The sequence below is a fragment of the Callithrix jacchus genome, chromosome 5 (genome assembly GCF_049354715.1).
Source record: "Callithrix jacchus isolate 240 chromosome 5, calJac240_pri, whole genome shotgun sequence".
In the NCBI taxonomy this organism is placed as follows: Eukaryota; Metazoa; Chordata; class Mammalia; order Primates; family Cebidae; genus Callithrix; species Callithrix jacchus.
The window spans coordinates 149,939,898-149,960,271 of NC_133506.1; the positions used below are offsets into that span (position 1 = coordinate 149,939,898).

Here is a 20,374-nt window from a genome sequence, read left to right on the forward strand (position 1 = left end):
CTTATTTATTTATTTACTTTTGAGATGGGTCTCTCTCTGTCACATAGGCTGGAGTACAGTGGCACGATCTGGCTCAGTGCAATCTCTGCTTCCTGGATTCAAGCGATTCTCTTGCCTCAACCTCCTGAGTAGCTGGGATTGCAGGTGTGCACCAATATGCCCCTCTAATTTTTGTATTTTTAGTAGAGACAAGGTTTTGCCATTTTGGCCAGGTTGGTCTTGAACTCCTAACCTCAGGTGATCTGACCCCCTTGGTCTCCCAGTGTTGGGATTACAGGTGGGAGCCACCTCACCAGGCCTTACCCTTTGTTTTCTTACACAACACACTGCATGATGTTTTCCATATGCATGGGTCATTTGCTTCATTTTCCTACCAACTCATAAGCAATACACTGTGTGGTGTGAGTTTGATGGGAAAAGGAAGAGATTTTGCGGATAAGACATTGGCTTCCTGCTATCTGTCTGTGTGAATGGCTAAGGATTTTGTCTTCTATTTGTTTGCTTTGCACTGATATGCTCAGCTTGCAACCTAAGAGTCTAGAGAAAGACGGTCATATCTGTAAAGCACCCCGAGCATGTGTGGAGTTTAATCAACAGCATGTGAGTTTACAGCAATTCACTCACTTTGTTGTTTCATCTACAGAATGGCATGAGGATTCATCTCAATTTATTTAAATTCCGTTCCAGAAGCACGAGCTAGCTGTTCATGGAAGGAAAGGCCACCTGATTGTGGCCGGGGGAGGAGAAACGACACTTTAACCAGGTTGATTTGGTTCTCACAGACACCACTGGCATGTGACTTCTGGAGCAGACCATGCCTGGTCTCTCTGTTCATATCATTTATCCTTTAGATCAATATCAGTCTGAATATTCTTTAAACTAACTGACATGAAAAGGAACTGTTGTTTAACCATCCATAATTTGAGCCCGTAGGCCAGGGCTGTACCTCTATGCCCTGCCTGGTACTGACCCCACCTCCTGCCTCCTCTCCCTCACCACCAGTCAATCCTCATCCTAATGAATGCGGAGGGCAACCCTGAATAGGGAGAGGGGGGAAGAGATGTCAGGAGATGCCAACGTGCACCCTGAAGTGAGGACGAAGGCTGCGTGAATGTTGTAGCCTGACAGCCGGGCAGAGTGGCCCCCTGTTGCCATGGCGATGGAGGTGTGTTGACACGAAGTGTCTGCACAGCTCCTAGGATTTTTAACAGCAGCTGGGCAGAGCCTTGGTGTCCCTGAATTGCTGCCCCCCTGAGTCGCTTCTTGGCCCCAGCTGTCCTGATCCCTGTTGACAAATGGTTGTCCTTCACAGTCAAACTACTAACAGTACTCTAATTAATGAATGTGCTAATTATTCTTGCCTACTCCCTGCACATTTGTCTAACTAACCTGTCACACACAGATCAGTGCAGCATATGCATAATTACGGAGGGCACGTCGAGCAGGGGACGGGCGGGAGAGGGGTGGGCTCACAGCCCTGTCACTGTGGGACATTTCTTGTTAAATTACCTTTGTTAATGGTCAGATGTGGTGGGGATATGTTATTTCCCGTGCGGTGTACATGTCTTCCTTTCTTTCCTTTCTAAAAATCTCTCTTCGGGGCTGAGGAGCCATTGCATAGAGCTTTAGCCTGTGAGGGGACTGCCAGGCACAAATGCAGAAGGACCAGGGAGCCCCAGGTGCTGAAGACAACTCCAGTGGCAGTATGTAGGGTGGTTTAAACCCCAGACTTTAAAGCCATACCGGCCTGGGCTTAAACCCTTGTTCTGCTCCTTGCTATGTGGGTCTTTGCCTTGAACACATTTTTTTTTTTTTTTTTTTTAAGACAGGCTCTCCCTCTGTTGCCCAGGTTGGAGTGCAGTGTTGAAATCATAGCTCACTGAAGCCTCCATCTCCCCAGCCTCAAGCAATCCTCCTGCCTTGGCCCCGAGTAGCTGGGACTACTGGTCTGTGTCACCAGGCCTGGCTGATTTATATTTTATAGAGATGGGGGTCTTGCTATGTTGCCCAGACTGGTCTCCAACTCCTGGACGCAAGCCATCATCCTCTAGCCTCGGCCTCCAAAAGTGCTGGAGTGACCCACTGCGCCAGGCCCTTCACCACATTTTCGACCCCTCTGAACCTGAGTTTCACTTTCTGGGCAATGCTGGGGGACTAATTTGTCCCTGAGAGGGTTGCACTGAGGAGCAAATGTGAGGCTCTGGGTACAGTGCCCAGCACATCCTAGGTCCCCACGACACAGCACTCGGGATGCGGGAATCCGGGCAGGCAGGGCAGGCTGCGCTCCCTCCCTGGCTCTCCCAGTGCCCCTTGTCTTTTTGTTCTGTCTCAGCAGCTCTCTATTGAGATGAATGGCGTTTCCAGAGGCTTCACCTCTGATAAGTGTTCCTCTGCAGCTGCAGCCAGAATCTTAATGTGCGCGCTGTAATTTAATGGGCGTCTGGGCTATTAACACCCTCTCTCCGGGTGAAGGGGACTAGCTCCACTTCGGGGCCTCTGCACGTGGTCTGCGCGCCAGCTGGGGGTGACTCCAAGGAGCTCAGGGCGGGGTGCCCAGCACCTCTCACCAGGCGCCTTTGGATCTTCTAAAACGCCAGTGGCCGGACATTTCTCCCGTGTGGGGCCCTAGAAGACATGAGTCCCTGTGTCCCACGGAACCGGGAAGGTTTCCAGTGGTGGTGGGGGCTGACCAAGTTGGTCCCTGTGGGTGCTGTTTTCCGTGTGCCGGCAGATTGGGATGAGTTTTAAAGACAGCAGTGTGTGGGATAGAGAAACTTCTTTACAAACTGAACATTTTAATCTGTCCAATAAGTATTGGTCGGTCGAAGTGCAGCAGTAAATTTACCTCTCCCTCCCTCCTCCCAGATTTTCTTTGTGGGATTAGTCCCCCTCTGCCATATAACAATCGTGAGAAGAACCACCAGGGTCTTCCTTCTCCTGCCATCTGGTTGACCTCTCCAAGAATGGACACTTGGCCAGCCTGGGCCAGTGAGGCAGTCCTGAGAGATGAGATGAGAGAAGTCAGGTGATGGAAGCTGTAAAATGTACAACTCCAGAGTTGGCAAAGATGACTCCAGAAAACAGGTCTGCAGAGAGAATACATTTGACATGCTAGGAGTAGCTGAGAGAGAGCAAGAGGAGATATTAGAAGAAAGACAGAGACAGAGGTAGAGAGAAGGGGAAGAGAAAGGGACGAGAGAGAAAAAAGAGGGAACGGCGGGAGAGGGGTGGGGAGAGAGAACTCCATTTAAGAGTGCTACATTTAAAAGAGAGAGAGGCCGAGCCTGGTGGCTCGCACTTGTAATCCCAGCTCTTTGGGAGGCCAAGGTGTGCAGATCATGCGGTCAAGAGATCGAGACCATCCTGCTCAACATGGTGAAACCCCATCTCTACTAAAAATATGAAAAATTAGCGGGGCCTGGTGGCACGTGCCCGTAATCTCAGCTCCTTGGGAGGCTGAGGTAGGAGAATTGCTTGAACCTGGGAGTCAGAGGTTGCAGTGAGCGGAAATGGTTCCACTGCACTCCAGCCTGGCAATAGAGCGAGACTCTGTTTCCAAGAAAAAAAAAAAGAAAGAGAGAGAGAGAGAAAGCTCTCTAGCTCCAAGGCCTAACCACATCTCTGCTCTTTTCCCCTTGGGTTGTCAAATTTTTAGACTCTGAGTGAATACATTCTCCTTTTTGCCTAAGCTAGTTTGAGCTAAGTTTTTGTGGCTTGCAACTGGACTACTTTGGTAGGAGGGCTGCCTTCATTTCTGGTGCATTGTCACTAAGATGTGGTAAATGTTAGTAGGGCTAATTCTTTATGGGGTTCAAACTCCTTAGCTACCAAAACTTAAACATCCCCTGAAACTTACCAAACTGCTCTTGCAAGTGCTGAGCCCTAACCAATCTTCTAATAACTCTGTGGTAATTAATTTTTTGTCACATTGATTGAGCTAACAAATGCCCAGGTAGCTGGTAAAATGCTATTTCTGGGTGTGTTGTTGAGGGTGTTTCTGAAAGAGATCCGCACTGGACTCAGTGGACTGAGTAAAGAGGATCCACCCTCCCCAGTGTGGTGGGTGTCATCAATCCACCAAGGGCCTGAATAGAACAAAAAGTGGGCAGAAGGCCAAATTCCCTCTTCTTCTTGAACTGGACCATCTGTCTTCTCCTGCCTTTAGACACTGGAGTCCCCGGTTCTCCAGCTTTTAGATTCAGATGGGGTCTTGCACCATTGCCCTCCTTGATTATCAGGCCTTCGAATGCAGGCTGGTCTCCACCAGCGGCTTCCCTGAGTCCCAGCTTGCAGATGGCAAACCATGAAACTTCAGGGTCTCCATGATCATGTGAACCAATTTATTATAGATCTGCAGTATGCACATATATACAGGAGAAGATTTATTTATATACTGGTTCAGTTTCTCTGGAGAGCTTTGGCTAACATAGAGTGTGCACTCTACAAAGTGCCCCAGGTACTCGGGGAGTACCGAAGCGTGTCATGACCAGCCAGACTGCCCCGCTGCTGGCTTCCCCACATGCAACTCGGCACACTGCCTTCATCAGCCTTTCTCTTTCAGTTGAACCGAGGACACTCAAGCTGGCCTCTGGCACTGTACTCATGAGGGCGCGAGCTCTTCCCCTACACTGACCTCTTCCATGCCGAGATGCAGCCCTCCCTGCTGCCAGCAGTCACAGCGGTCCATGTTCTCATTCAAAGTGAAGTTTTGATAAAAGCACCTCTTACCCAATGCCAAATAACTGAGTCTGGGACAAAGATTGCAGATATTTTGCATTTTCCATGTGACCTCAGAGGGACTGCCATTCACACTGAGCTGAGCTGCAGAATACCAGGCAGCCACCTCGCCTACCCAGCAGTCCACTCTTACACTTTCTCAGAAAGCAGAGCCTCTCTACTCTGATTAAGTTGAAAAGAGTTTCAAGGGAGGTGTTTCTGCAATTGCCTCAGAAAAGCCAGTTGCAGTGTTTGACAATCCTTTGGAAATTTCCCTTAGGGATCGTCTGTAACTCCATTTCTGCCTTTTACCTAAATTCTTTGGTTTGAATTCTTTGGTTTAATTCATTAATTCCTTTTATCACTTTTCTCTGAAGAAATGGAGATATCAGCTGTCCCTTCCCACTGCCATTTAATTCTTCTTCATTCAAAGCTTACACAGCTGCTACTGAGAGCCCTTCTACGTGTTAAGTGTTCACTTTCTTTTTTCTTGGAATTCAAGGAAGGAAGGACAGTACTTGGGGCACAGATCTTTCGGTGTTCTATACATTTTTGTTAAAGTTTCATTTTACTTTTGTATGTATGTGTGTGTGAGACAGAGTCTTGCTCTGTTGCCCGGGCTGGAGTGCAGTGCCACAGTCATTGGTTCCCTGCAGCCTCAAAGTCCTGGGCTCAAGTGATCTCCCACCTCAGCCACCCAAAGTGCTAGGATTGCAGGCTTATGCCACCCTGCCTGCCTGACCTGAAAGTTTTGGTTTTTCTTTCCGTTCTTTCTCTTTGCTGAAGTCAGAGATGATGGCAGCTTCCAGATTCTCTGGTGCCTGTGCTGGGTCCATGCTGGTCATGGTCTTGGGTCCGAGGTTCATTCTGGAGGCTCTCAGGGAGGTTTCCCATGACAAGGAAGTGTGCTGACTTTGTCTGCTCCTCTGCCAAGCCCTGAGTCTCCTGGTAGATCACACTGAACCACAGCCAGGGCACTGTGGTGGCTAGTTTAAAAAAAAAAACAAGGAAGAATAGGCACTGTGTGATTGTGCTGGGAAGCTTCGGAAGTTCTAATGATGAAAGAGTGCAGCCTCTCACTTCCCCTTCCTGTGCAGGGCAGGTTGTGGAGCCGGAGCCAGAGCAGTCCTCTCCGGAGAGCCTGAAGCAAACATGGATCAAGAAACTGTAGGCAATGTTGTCCTGTTGGCCATTGTTACCCTCATCAGCGTGGTCCAGAATGGTAAGAAAAGTGCTTCACTCAGGGAAGAACAGAAGGGGAGATTTTGTTGATGGTTGTTTGGAAGTCAGGCTTGAGTAATTGTGTCTGTGTGTGCACCTGCACACACACTTTTACCTCATCTCTTTTCGCTTCTTTTTATTCAAATGTATAAGGCTATGTATATTTCTGTGTAAATTTGGGATTTTTCTCCTTTCCGTCTTTCCCTTTCGCGGTGATGACTAGTCCCATTTTTAGAGCCACGGCTGCAACTTGAAGGGTTTTGCTAAAACCCTTACAGAAGTGTCTATGAGCAGCATTTTAACTATGAATTAATGTGGCCGGGCAAGGGGTGGAAGGCAAGAAGACTGGAAAGGGACCATGATATACACTGTGACTCAGACACTGGGCTTCTCTGACATCCGCAGTGCAACTGAAGTTACCAGTCATCTGCAGACTAAAAAGAAAGTGATTTCGAAAGGCGTGTAGGAAAAATCATCTTACTATTTTTCCTCTATATTACTTTTGTTTTTCTTCTGAAGAAACATGATTTTTTTGGTGATACCTTCTTCTTCTCTAGCAACGTATAATTTTGGAAGCTTTTTTATATACATTGCATACTTCTGAAAGAGAGAGAGAGAGAGAGGGAAATTGTCCTGTTTGGGGTTTGCATTTCCATTAATTCTGCTATCAGTTTAAAAAAAAAAAACCAAGCAGGATTTCTAGATGTGAAAAGGCAGGATTGTGTGAGCTGCCTCCCTAAAGTTCTGAGTTAGGACTGCCTCCGACCACTTTCTAAGTATCTTCAGTGGCTTTGTGTGTTTTAGATTTATTAAGATAGTGAAAAAAGGAGAGTAATTACTAAGGGCAGCTGCTGTAGCTCTGTGGTGATTACTGAACATTGACACGCTGTCACACTTTGGGATATTCTGCTATCTTCTCCCATCTCAAGTGTGGACAGACGCTGGCGATGTAGGCTTCTAGGCACAGAGCAAGGCTCCCCGTCGGCCTCCACCAGAGACGCCCAACTTTGCACACTCCAAGGATGTTTTCTATAAGAACTATACTTTGTGGCTTTCTGACCCAAACGTGTTTATACTAAATTACACACAACAGAACACCAGAGAGGCCCAACTTTGCACACTCCAAGTATGTTTTCTATAAGAACTATACTTTGTGGCTTTCTGACCCAAACATTTTTATACTAAATTACACACAACAGAGTTGTAGGTCAGAGAGGGAACAAATGGCTTATTTAGGCCCCCATTTCCTTGAGTCTTTATGATTTCACACAGGGCTCCCTTGGCCCTGTAAATTGGCAACTATTCCTTTATTCAACCTGCATACATGTATAGAGAGACCCTGCTCTGGGCCAGATAGTATTCTGGGTACAGGGGGATAGAGCAGGAACAAAACAGCTACAGTGATGAACAGGTCAGCCTGCAGCCACCCCTCCGGTCGCTGTGAAGGTAGCTGTATGGGTGGGCAGGTAGGCAGCACTTATTCAGCTCTGGGAGGGCCTCCGCTCTGGCCCTTCCCCTGATCCCTCCAATAAAGCTGAAGGGGATCGGTGGACAGGGGAGCTAGTGCCCCCTCACCTGCCTGTGCAGTTGGGGCTGAACCCAGCTACGAAGTTTGAGTTCACTCTCTCCAGCTCCCTCTTGATTCAGAGCTGAGCTGGGGGAAGCTTCAGATCTCTCTGTTTCGAGGACATCCTCACCCCTCCTAATGGAGGTGCACCAGGGAACTGCCCCTGCTCTGCCCATAGCTTTGTCCTGGCCTTTGCCGTCATGGTCTAGCAAACCCTGCTCAGACTGAGGTGGGTGGTGAGATTTCTAATTCTGTTGGATGCAGAGGATTAAGTCTTCTTCTGTGGGACAAGTGGGAGGTAGGGGTGAGATTAAAGATGACCAAATGTCTGAGTGCTGACAGCTGCAATCTGGAGGTCTGGACTTTTTAGAGACCACAGGGCACAGCGGCCCATGAACAGAGTTCTAGGAAGTGATGGGTTTGCTGGGGGATTCCTGGAGGGGGAGATACTAGCATGGACTAGCAGGGAGCTCATTTTCTGGGCTGGAGTGTGATGGCCTGCGTCACTGCCTCTGTTTCTCCTCTGTCACAGTTGCCCTCCTGGGAGCCAGGTGGGGCAATATGTGGTCAGAGTGACAGTTGTCCTGCCCCTGCTCAGGAAGGGAGTTTCTGTGGACATTTTGAAACCACAGAAGGGCCCCTTGTATACCTCTCAATGGAGGGGGCAAAACATTCAAATGATTCAGGCGGTAACACCACTATTTGTTTTTAACTAAGTTTTTAGGCAATCACAAAGATCCAGATGCATGTTCAAACTTCTCTTTGCAATTCTGATTAACCTCAATGTTGCAACCGTAGACCAACCTTACAGAGTTCAAAAAAATATGCAAAAACCCTGCCTTTCTTCTTCCTCATACCCCAAAATGCCATTCTGAACACTTCCTGTTAGTGAAAAAGATTTCCATGTTGTTACCAGGCACCATACAGTCTGTGTCCAGGACAACGCGGCACAGTTCCACATGCGCCTGTGGCCGGGTTGGGCTCTGCACGCTTTCTGCACTTTGAGAGACTGATTTTCTGTGACTGGGCAGAGCTGGCCCACCTGGTGCAATCAATGTCTTCCTCTACCTTTCCAATGTTCTTTAGTCGTCAGGATCTTCGAACTTGTAACCCTTTCCAACTTGATCCAGCAGAAAGCAGATTTGGAAAAACGGAACACATTTAAAATACATCTTTCTAAGAAACCTTTAGTTTCAGAACTATCAAAGCCTGCTTCCCCAGAGAACACAGATGTTACTGAGCAAATGGGCTCGTCGGCCAATACTACAGCACTGACTTTTGAGAAAAGAAAGGCTTTATTGCAAGGCTGGCCAGCAAGGTGACAGGAGTTGGGCTCAAATCTGTCTCCCCAGTTTGAGGCTTAGGGCAGGTTTTAATTAGATAGAGGCATTTCTTGTGAGCAGGAGGCAGAGAGCCTCCAACTTTTCCTGCCTAGCTGCCAGCAGCTTGGACTTGATGCAGACCTGGGAAGCACATACCGTATTTGGAGAAGGTGATTGGGAAGAAATGTGAACTGAGGGAGGGGCTCAGTGCCCCTGAGCTACACTTAGTGACGGTAGAGAAGGACGTCCTCCTGCAGGAGCTCAGTTCCGCGTCTGCTGCGGTTGTAAGGGAGCTGGCAGGCATTCTGCAGTGTCCTCTTTCCCCCAGGAGAGGCAGCCTCCTCTAAGTTTTGGAGACATTATGGCCCTGCAGTCATAATGGTCTGTGAGCTTGGTGCTAAGGAGGGAAATGGAGCTGCTGTTACTACTATTTCCACCCCAACACACACACACTCACAAGAAACCTCACAAGCACCGTATTGGAAGACTTTGCCATCCAACCCGGGGTTTGATAGGCTCGAGAAACAGAATCATAGACTCATGAAGTTACCCCAAAGCAGGAATCTTCCTTACAGTACCCATCCCCCAGTTGCTTCTTCCTGAACACAGCAGTGATGGGGAAACTCACAACCTTCCAAGCTTGCCTCTCCTATTGTTGCCTGGATTGAAAGCTTGCATTGTGTGAAGGACGGTGCTTCCTGCTTCCTGCTGTGCTTGGTATTATCTCATGTAATCTTTGCACCATTTAATCCTTGCACTCACCCACTCATGCCACTACCTTCGCAGAAACTGGAGATGTCACTGTAGGCTGACCTGTCCTTCACTGTGCCTGTTTTGATCCCTCCATTATTCTCCTGCACCCGGACACTGCTGAGCACAAAGACAGGTCTCTATGAGTAGATAATGAAATATATACTATTCTTCTTCTTATTGAGACAGACTTTCACTCTGCCCCGCAGGCTGGAGTTCAGTAGTGTGATCTCAGCTGACTGCAACCTCTGCCTCCTAGGCTCAAGTGGTCTTCATGTTTCAGCCTCATGGGTAGCTGGGACTACAGGCATGTGCCACCACGTCCGGGTAATTTTTGTCTTTTTAGTAGAGACAGGGTTTTGCCATGTTGGTCGGGTTGGCCTCAAACTCCTGACCTCAAGTGATCCTCTTGCCTAAGCCTCCCAAAGTGCTGGGATTACAAGCATGAGCCCAGCCTAGAAATATATACTATTATTTATTCCTGTTTTACAGATAAGCGAAGTGAGTCATGGAGAATTTGGACGATTGGTTGAAAGTCTCAAGGAGTCGTGAAGCTGGGATTAAAACCTAATCATCTGACTTTAGAGAATAGACACTTGCACCAGGCAGATTGCCTCCAATTCATTCATTCAAGCACTCACTGTTTAAGAAGTTCTTACGTTGAGCTGAAACCTGCAGCCCGATGCCTTTTACCCAGCAGTCCTGGTACTGTCCCCTAAAATCCCTCAGACTGTGCCTGCTCTTTCTGTGTTTATAGCGTCAACTGTAATGTCCCCTCTTCAGGCTATTGTTTCTGGAGTCCCTTGCCATTGGGTGACCTCTCCTCTTCCTGTGTTCTTTCTAAGAACACCTAGGCAGATAGGTGTCTTCTGCACTGGGAAGCCGTTCCTGAGATCCAGACACCAGCTCTGTTAGAACAATCTACGTACGAGTTGTTTTTTTGAGAACTGTGTGTCATTGCTGACTCATATTAACTCTGGGGTTAACTAAAATCTCCAGATCTTTGTATGTTTGTTGAGAAACATATTTGACTTCTCAGGCCCCCAGTTTCCTGCACTGAGCAGTAGAGTGATTGATAACCTCACATGTGGTTGCTAAAGGTTTTGCATGAGACGACACAGTTAAAGTAGCATGCAGTGCGCAGGTGCAGAAAGTGCCTCACAACGGTTTGCAGCCATCTCTCTGTGACTTTGTCTCTCTCTCACACTGGTTTTGGCTTACTTTTAGCAGCTGGCTGAGATCGGTATGTTCATGGTCTTTGCATGCATCATTTCTGTAAGATTCTGGAGGATCACAAGAGGTTGGGGAGTGAGGGGTGGTGAGGAGTAGACAAAGGCAGCCACCTCTTCCAAGTTTACCTTAGAAGGAAGGAGAGGTAGACCTTAGTGGAATGTTGGACTGAGGTGGGTTTGTTTTTGTTTTGTTTAAAGGGTAGGGAAGATCTGTGGGTGTTTCCAGGATAAAGAAAAGGAGAGAATAGGATATTAAGGATTCCGGAAGTGGGAGAAGGAGCAACGAAATACAGCCTTGAAGACAGTGCATGGACAGGGTCAAGATCGCAGGTAGAGGGCACAGCCTTAGAGAAAAGGGAGAGGCTTGGTTCTCTGAGCAAGGAGGGAAAGAAGAGAGGCAGATGCAGAGAATTATAGTCATGTTGTGCTGCTGATTGCAGAAATAACCTCTTTTTTTTTTTTGAGACAGTCTTGCTCTGTCACCCAGCCTGGAGTGAAATGGCACCATCTCTGCTCACTGCAACCTCCGCCTCCTGGGTTCAAGCAATTCTCCTGCCTCAGCCTCCCAAGTAGCTGGGATTACAGGTGTGCACCACCACACCTGGCTAATTTTTTATATTTTTAGTAGAGATGGGGTTTCACTGTGTTTACCAGGCTGATCTAGAACTTCTGACCTTGTGATTTGCCTGCATTGGCCTCCCAAAGTGCTGGAATTACAGGCATGACCCACTGTGCCTGGCCACCTCTGACTTTCAATGCAGTCATCCCTTGGTATCCTGGGGGGTTGGTTCCAGGACCTTCCTCAGATGCCAAAATTCATGGATGCTCAAGTCCCTGATACAAAATGGCATAATATTTGCATTTAACCTACACACATCCTCCATATACTTTAAATAATCTCTAGATTGCTTGCTTTGTCTTTTTTTTTTTGACGGAGTTTCACTCTTGTCGCCCAGGCTGGAGTGCAATGGTGTAATCTCAGCTCACTGCAACCTCCACCTTCTGGGTTCAAGCAATTCCCCTGCCTCAGCCTCCCAAGTAGCTGGAATTGCAGGCACCACCTCCCACCCCACCACACCTGGCTAATTTTTGTATTTTTAGTAGAGAAGGGGTGTCACCATGTTGGCCAGGCTGGTCTTGAACTCCCGACCTCAGGTGACCCACCTGCTTCCACCTCCCAAAGTGCTGGGATTACAGATGTGAGCCATTGGGTGTGACATATATTTCTTATAATACCTAATAGAATATAAATGCTATGTAAACAGTTGTTATACTATATAGTTAAAAAATAGTAACAAAAATGTATATGTGTTCAGTACAGACAAAATGTTTTTGTTTTTTTTTTTAATATTTTTGGTCAGTGGTTGGTTGACTTTAGGAATGCAGAGCCTGCAGATACAGAAGCATGAGTACATTAGTGCTGTTTATGTGTTCAGAGGCGGGGAGGACTATATTGGGTTCCGGAAAGAAAATGATCAGCATTTTCCGTCATACTCTGGTAAGAACAGATCTTTTGAATGGACAGGTGTATTAAACCCTGTGCAGCTGGTGGACTCCTGCAGGGAGCTTCATGGGGACAGCAATAGGGGAAACACATCCCCATGTGCCCCATGGATTTGAATTCCCGGCTGCACTGCTCCCCAGCGGCGAGGTGACTGTGGGAAAGTTGCAGTGTTCTTACCTACAGAGTGGGGACAATACTAACCATTGCACAAAGTGGGTGCAAAGCTCAGTGATGGAATACGTGGCAAGTGCCCACCACGGTGCCTGGGATGAGGTGGGCCCTTCCTTTATGCAAGAGAGTCCTACAGATACATCCAAAGTGGCCACATTCCTACAGAAGGAGTGTTATTTGTGTTGAAAAGGAAAACATGAAAGGCTTTTATTCCTATACACAATTGAAAAAGCACCTTTTTAATGTCTTTTTGAGGAGCCTAATACAAAACTGACAAGAAGGAACCCTGTGGTTGGATCCCTGACCATCACATGTATCCCTTTTTTCACTCTTGAAAAGGAGTAAAGGGATAAAATAGAAGAGGAGACGAGGGAGAGAGACGTTCAGCCCCCATCATCCAATCTATAGTCAAATCTTCCAGTGTCTCCTTGGCATCTCTGACGCCCCCTCAGCCAGCACCCCAGTTGACTCCTATCTGGTCCCCTGATCCTGGACCTGACCCTGCTAAGTGCCTGCCACACTAAAGACAGGGTGGCTTTCTGATGACGACATTCCTCTGCTTAAACCTCTCAGTAATTCCTTGTTGCTCTCAGATGGAACTAAGTTCTGAATTTCTTCACACGACTCTCAGCAAGGTCACAGTTACTCTGCTCAGCCCCAGGGGCAAGCCTCAATGGCCACCTTCTTGAAGCCCTGGCTCAGTTACTACTTTCTCACTGAGGCTCAGGGCGCCCACCGTCTTGCATGCGTCAAACAGCCCCTTACCATGCTCTTCTTTGGCCCATAGCTGAGCACACGGTATTGTTTCCATTTATGTACTTTGCTTATTGTGGATGATCTGCTCCTCCTCTGCTGCCCTCGCCAGAGCATCAGTTCCTCGAACCAAGGCTCTTTGTTTGTTCTGTTCTCGGACGCAAGCTAAATGTCTGGCACATTGTGGCAAGTGCTCATCGATGCACGTCATTGAAAGAACGGTTCATCACTTCCCTCTTTGGCCTCGTCTGTGGTTCTGCCGAGTCACACTCCTTCCCCAGCGCCCTCCATTACCCCTCCCTGGCTGGACACTCTGAACCACAGGCACTTCTTTCTCCTGGACCTTTGCATATTCCTTTCTACTAGAGTAGAGCAGCCCCTCTCCCTCTCTCTGCTTGGCTAATTTCTATGTGTTCTTCAGATTTTATCTTAGGTGTCATTCCCCCTAGGAATCCTTCTGTGACCCGACATGGAATTAACTTGCCTCCTTTGACCCTGAAAGTGCCATGGACTCACTCAATCTCGTCTTGGCAGAATTGGCGTTGCCGTGCGGAACGTCTGCTTTCCTTGTTTGTCTATTCCTTTAGACTGGAAGACCCTGGAAAGCCGGGGCCGTGCCTTGCTCGTGACTGCATTTCCAACACCAAACACGGTGTTCAGTAGAGAGCAGCTGCCAAGTACATTTCTGCTAAATGACAGTTGATGGAGGACATTGAGGGCTGCCTGGAGGTCAAGTCAAGGAGGCATTGAACACTCTAATAAAACAAGGAGGTAACAGGCCCCTGAACATGCCCACCGTGAATCAAATGCAAACCTCTTCCCTTGGCAGGATTCTTTGCCCATAAGGTGGAGCACGAAAGCAGGACCCAGAATGGGAGGAGCTTCCAGAGGACGGGAACACTGGCCTTTGAGCGGGTCTACACTGCCAAGTGAGTCCAAATCCTGATTTTGCTAACAGGGGGCATGGACAGGGGGACCTCCTTCCAGGAATGATGACCGCCCTTAAGACCACATGTTGGTCTTCACTGAAGAGGCTTTGTGGACACCCTTCATCGTCTTAGTGAGTGCTAACATTAAAAGAAAGGGAGTGGGGATGTAGGGCACGTGGGTGGAGGGAGGTGTGATCTCTGCAGTTTCAGAAAGATCTGAGACAGCCATTTGGTTAGAGAAGTTGACCTATTTCCTGTGGGGTTAGACCAGAGGTGCTACCATGAACGCCAGCCATGACTCACCAGTCGCCTTCAGAAGCCACAGGCAGGAGCCTTCAACTCACCCGCCCCCCGCTTTCCTGCAGGTGGAAGTCTGGAGGTGACACCAGTGCATTTCTAACACAGGGGCTCCTTGAGCAACTAGAACAAGGACAGAAAGAATGGGGACATTTTGCAGGTGCTTTCCCCCTCTCTCATTTGTTTCTTTGAATAAAAAGACTGTTTGAAAACACCCGAGTGGCTCCTAAAGATGGGTGCAATCTATTTGGGATGCAAATCCGAATGAACGTTATTCAAATGTTCATTTCTCCTTTAGGCAGAGTGCATTTCAAGGCTCAGCCAGTGGCAGGAGTGTTGGGGACTATGGACTACGGACTAGGGGCCTGCCACAGAGGAAGGCCTCATGCTAGGGAGCTAAGGGAGGAGCTGGCCCTCAGTCCCCGCCCAGGGTCAACTTTGATGCCCCCAGAGATCCTTCCAAAGGAGGAGTCATGGTCACCCAAGAAAAATGCATTCAGAATGCCAAGAATGGCACAAACTCAGGACAAAGATTCACACTGCAGGGTCAGAGTCCCTGGACCCGCTGCTGGCACCATGGGAGCAGCTGGAAGGGAGGGTACCCTTCAGGGGCACCATTGGCTTTTTGTGAATTAAACTGACTTCAAGGGATCTTGGCGAACAGGCCTACCTCACACTCACCGATATACTTTCTCTTCAGTCCTTCCCTTCATCTAGGTTTTTTTTTTTTCGAGATGGAGTCTCGCTCTGCTGCCCAGGTTGGAGTGAAGTGTCATGATCTCGGCTCACTGCAACCTCCGCTTCCTGGGTTCAAGCAATTCTCCTGTCTCATCCTCTCTAGTAGCTGGGATTACAGGTGCACACCACCGCACCTGGCTAACTTGTATTTTTCACCATAGAGACAGGGTTTCACCAAGTTGGTCAGGCTGGTCTCAAACTCCTGACCTTGTGATCTGCTCACTTCAACCTTCCAAAGTGTTGGGATGACAGGCATGAGCCACTGTGTCTGGACTTATCTAAGTACTTTTAATTTTTTTCAGTGAGGGGTAGGCCTGGGGAATTGGAGGGGACGGCTCCTCTGTTGCAGTTTTTCATTGGCTGCTTTGCTCCCTCAGCTCCTAAATTGCTGGGCCACTCTAGAACACATTGGCACGGTCCTCACAGTCTGAGTGCCTGGCCCCTTGCCCTCTTTGGGCATTTTCACTTTCAGACAGCCTCTGAGCGCTCACAGTGCTGCTTCTGCGGGCCACCTCCATCTGCCTCTTTCTCCATGTGCCCACCTGCTCTGGGCTCCACTCCCTTCTGCCAAGCCCTTCTGTCCAGGGTGATTGCAGCAGTCTGGGCTCAAGGAAATCCTTTGCTAAGCTGATTACAGAGAGGTTTCTATTTTAACATCTAGGCCTTCCATGTATTAATTCTCAGAATCAATTTAAGATGTTTAAAGGTGTGATTTAAGACATTTTAAAACCATTTGAAGGAGAGTACAGAAGCTAGTCGGTGGCTGTCAGCCTCTTTGCACCATTGGAGAGAGAGATACTAGAGCCCCACCTCGGACACATCCGCATGCAAGAGGTGCAAAGAAGGTGTCTTTGATGAGGCGAGGTCAGAACTTCCCCCAAGATGCAATCCGAAGAAAGCATTCCTACTATGCTATACCAGTTTGGAAAGAGAAGCTTCTGCCCAGTGATTGCATTCTCATTGGTCACATTGCATTCCTGTGGACTCCTCGGCTCAACCGATTTGGAGAAGTTAACGGTGCAATTTCACGGGTGCAATATCTGGTTAGAAGTTAAGTTTCCATTTTGCCGGCAATGAAGAAGAAGTGGAGCAGGCCAGGCTGTGTTGTTTCTGCCACGTCCCCCCAGGATTGAGTAGCTCTGTTTCTAAGAAGCCATGGTGCTTAGACCTGGCCTTGCTGGTTGCCAGCCTCCAAATTGCAGAAGTGCCCTTTGGTTGGTGGCTGTGCTGTGTTGTTTGGGAAGGTGGTTTGGAAGTTCTACAGTCATTGTGGGGCTCCAGAGATAAAAAGCATGGGCATCCCCACTGCGGGCATTGCAGCCCAGCTCTCAAAGCCCATGGGTCTGCACACTCAGTCTCCATGAGAGGGAAGGAGAAGGATGACAGAGGGAAGAGACAGCTGTGGAGAGGTAGGAACTAAGCGGGCAGGGTGGAGTGTTTTCTTTAAGATAAAAATTGTCTGGATCTTGCTGTGGTTCTGTTACAAAGACCACTTCCTCCCTGGGCCAGTATCTGTGTGCCTTTCTGGGTTGTAAAAAGGGCCAAAGATCAATGCAGCAGGCTGCAAAAACATGGTGCCAAAAGCCAGAGGCACCTGGTCTGTCTGCCTGTGCCAGGAAACCACTAGGAATGGGGTTATGTGTTATTCTAGGAGAAAGTCGTCCCAGCAGTAACTTCCCCAGGGGCATCCGAGAGCAGCAAAAAGGGTTGCAAGATGACCTGTGAGTCTGCAGGAAGAAAGGAACATGCATTGTATCTTGCTATCTGAAAAGTAAGAAATGAAGCTTTACTCATTTTTTATATATACATGGACGGTCGTTTGTGTATGTAGTTTATACACGAATATACCTGTTATAAGGTTGCATGCTCAAAACTTTTGGTTGATTGGGTGTGGGATCAGAAATGTTTAGTGACCATAGCTATCAAGGAAAAATGGCATGAAGGATAAATGACACTGATGGGTTAAAAGGCTGAATGCATGTATTTTTAGCATGAAATATGACTGTTGACTGATACAGATAGTTCAAGATTCTGGGGCAGCTGATGAGCAGATACCCCAGCCAGTGTGGCTCATCAGCTCAGACTTGGCCTTGATTGACGGGCTGTTCTTCCACCATTTCTCAATCATTTCTTCTTCCACCTGATTCTCAGGACAGAGCTGAGTCAGGGTTTGAGAGCTAAAAGGAATTGGACCTGGACTCTGTTCACATGTATATTTTAATATTTATTTATTTATTTGAGAGACAGAGTCACATTCTGTTGCCCGGGCTGGAGTGCAGTGGCACAATCTTGGCTCACTGCAACCTCCGCCTTCCAGGTTCAAGAGATTCTCCTGCCTTAGCTGGGATTACAGGCACCCACCACCATGCCTGGCTAATTTTTGTATTTTTAGTAGAGATAGGGTTTTGCCATGTTGGCCAGGCTGGTCTTGAACTCCTGATCCACCTGCTTGAGCCTCCCCAAATACTGGAATCATAGGTGTGAGCCATCACACCAGGACTGTTCATGTGTATTATACACAGTTTAATGCCCTCTTCCCAACTGATGAGCACAGCTAGAGCAGACTTGGTCAAAGTTCGGTTTTTGGAGAAAAATCCTAGTTAGCCGACCTACGATTCCTCTTTGTGAGTGTAAGTAAGCACAGGCTACAGAGAGAGAAGAGTCTCTGGAGAGGTGTAATTTCCTAAATGGATTACAAGTTCATGGACTTTTAACAGGTGTTACAGGAGATAACAAGTTCTTTTTAGACAGACTTTTGAGGATGTTTAAGGGCACTCTGATTTTTGGTTTTCTAAGAGGAGAATGTATTATTTAACTGTGGACACCCCCACCCCCCGCTTTCTGCAGTGTATCAAAACATGTTTTGGGAATACCACCCTACGTCGCTTCTCCCTACATCTCTCCATGTCTATTCTAGACTCACTTTCTTCTTCTTTTTTTTTTTTTTTTTTTTTGAGATGGAGTCTCACTCTATCACCCAGGCTGGAGTGCAGTGGTGTGATCTTGGCTCATTGCAACCTCTGCCTCCCAGGCTCAAGCAATTCTCATGCCTCAGCCTCCTGAGTAGCTGGGATTACAGGCATGTACCATCATGTCTGGCTAATTTTTGTAACTTTAGAATAGACAGGGTTTCACTATGTTGGCCAGGCTGGTCTGGAACTCCTGACCTCAGGTGATCTGCCCACCTCAGCCTCCCAAAGTGCTGGGATTACAGGCGTGAGTCACTGGTGCCCGGCCTAGGCTCACTTTCAAGTAGCATAGACTTGTAAAATTATTTAAAGGTGAGAGGTCTACAATGATCCCGTTAATTAGTATTGCCATTATTATTAATAAACTGTTGTTAATTATATTTACTTACTTTAAATTAATTCAAGCTAATTAACAGAACACTAAAGAGTTTCTACGTTTTATTCCCAGAGGTGGAGAAAAATAGCAACGAGTTCTTTTCTCCATAAAAACATGAATAGTGCAGTGTGTCAAGTTGACCATAGCACAGCAAACTGTTGCAAGATCTGCTGAGTAGCTCCTATTTAGACCTCAAGAAATGAAACTCAAAATGAGTTCATCAGTTCTGTTTTACAGAAAAAATGGTGCAAAATTTCTCAAAGAAAATCCAGAATAATAAGTTTGTCAGTAGGAAAGACATTTCCACTCGAGGTTAAGAAGGAAGACACGGGACCATAATAGCCAGCACTTTTGAATGCTTACTGTGAGCCACGCGGCACTTCATCTCGTTTCATTGGTAATTACTAATGTCTCCATCCACCTCTTGCAGATGAGCACATTGAGACTCAGTGAGGCTAGGAAATGCACCCACACTCACATAGCCCAAGAGAGGCAGCCATGGTATTGGACCCAGACCATGTGAACTTCAAAGACTACATGAGCAGCCACTGGGCATCTGCCATGGCTAAAGCCACTTGAATTCAGCCCAGCAGCGGCCCCTCTCCAGGAGGGACACATGAGCTTGCAGCTTTGGGTGGAAGCAGCACTTGAGGTCCTGGATGGTGAGAGGGACTTGGCTTGAGCCAGAGCCAGAAACAAGGCTCTGAGAACATTCTGGAAATCCACAGGAGAAGCCCATTTTCTTACAGCTGGAAGAATTTCATTCAGCTCCAGGCTGACCATGTTTTATTAGGAACCAAGGTGACATGAACTAATAGTCGGGAATGGTTGAATACTGACCCAATGTCAAGTCACTAGACAGTTCTCATTTCCAATGAGCAAATCCCTTAAACAGTTAATTTTTTTCCTTTTGCATAACCCAGACAAGATCGCTACTTAAAAACAACCAAAAAACCTGAAACATGAGAAAGAGGAGGAAGCAGAGGAAATCTTTGATATTAATAGGTTTTCTTTCCTTTTTTTTTTTTTTTGAGACAGAGTTTCACTTTTGTTGCCCAGGCTGGAGTGCAATGGTGTAAGCTTGGCTCACTGCAACCTCTGCCTCCCAGGTTCAAGCTATTCTCCTGCCTCAGCCTCCTGTGTAGTTGGGATTACAGGCATGTGCCATTTAATTTTGTCTAGTTTTGTATTTTTAGTAGAGATGGGGTTTCTCCATGTTGTTCAGGCTGGTCTCGAACTCCCGACATCAGATGATCCACCTACCTCGGTCTCCCAAAGTGCTGGGGGATTACAGGCATGAGCCACTGTGCCTGGCCAATATTAAAAGGTTTTCAATCAATAAGAGCACCAGATATTTTATCCCATCAGACAGAACGTTATTCGACTGACCAAAAAAGGACTTTTTTTCTCTATTTTTCTTGAACTGGAAAACGAATCACATTTTCACAGTCCTGAGGCTGCAATTTTGTGCCTCTAGTAACGTATAAGAATAGATGTGATGCCAGTGCCCAGTAGCTGCTGTAATTGTAACTTTGGGACCTGCTTCTTCACTAAGCACTTCACCCCAGTGGCAAATTCATAGGGGCCTCCTGCCCTTTGGAGCTCCTACCGTGTCCACTACATCAGTGGAAATTCTGGGATTCAGAGCCCTTTGCAAGCTCAGCAGGGGTCTGCTCTTTCTGTCCTATTCCTGGTTTTTGGTTGTGCTTGGATTCCAGGGTACGTTACACAGGTTTCTTATCTGTTGCCTTCACAGACTTCTCCAGAAAAGGATCTTTTGATCATTAGAGGAGCATGAAGATTCCAGTGGCCAGGCACAGAAAGCCTGA

General features: G+C 47.5%; 1 protein-coding gene across 1 annotated transcript in view; it reads left to right on the top strand.

Annotated features, from left to right (window-relative positions):
• Positions 1-5,840: 5,840 nt before the first annotated feature.
• The window catches only part of ALOX5AP (arachidonate 5-lipoxygenase activating protein), a 28,702-nt gene continuing 14,168 nt past the window's right edge, over positions 5,841-20,374 (top strand). Inside the window, exons 1-2 of the mRNA XM_054256738.2 lie at positions 5,841-5,938; positions 14,066-14,165. Coding sequence (XP_054112713.1) covers positions 5,869-5,938; positions 14,066-14,165 — 170 coding nt within the window. The 5' untranslated portion in view covers positions 5,841-5,868. The remainder of the gene's footprint in view (positions 5,939-14,065; positions 14,166-20,374) is intronic.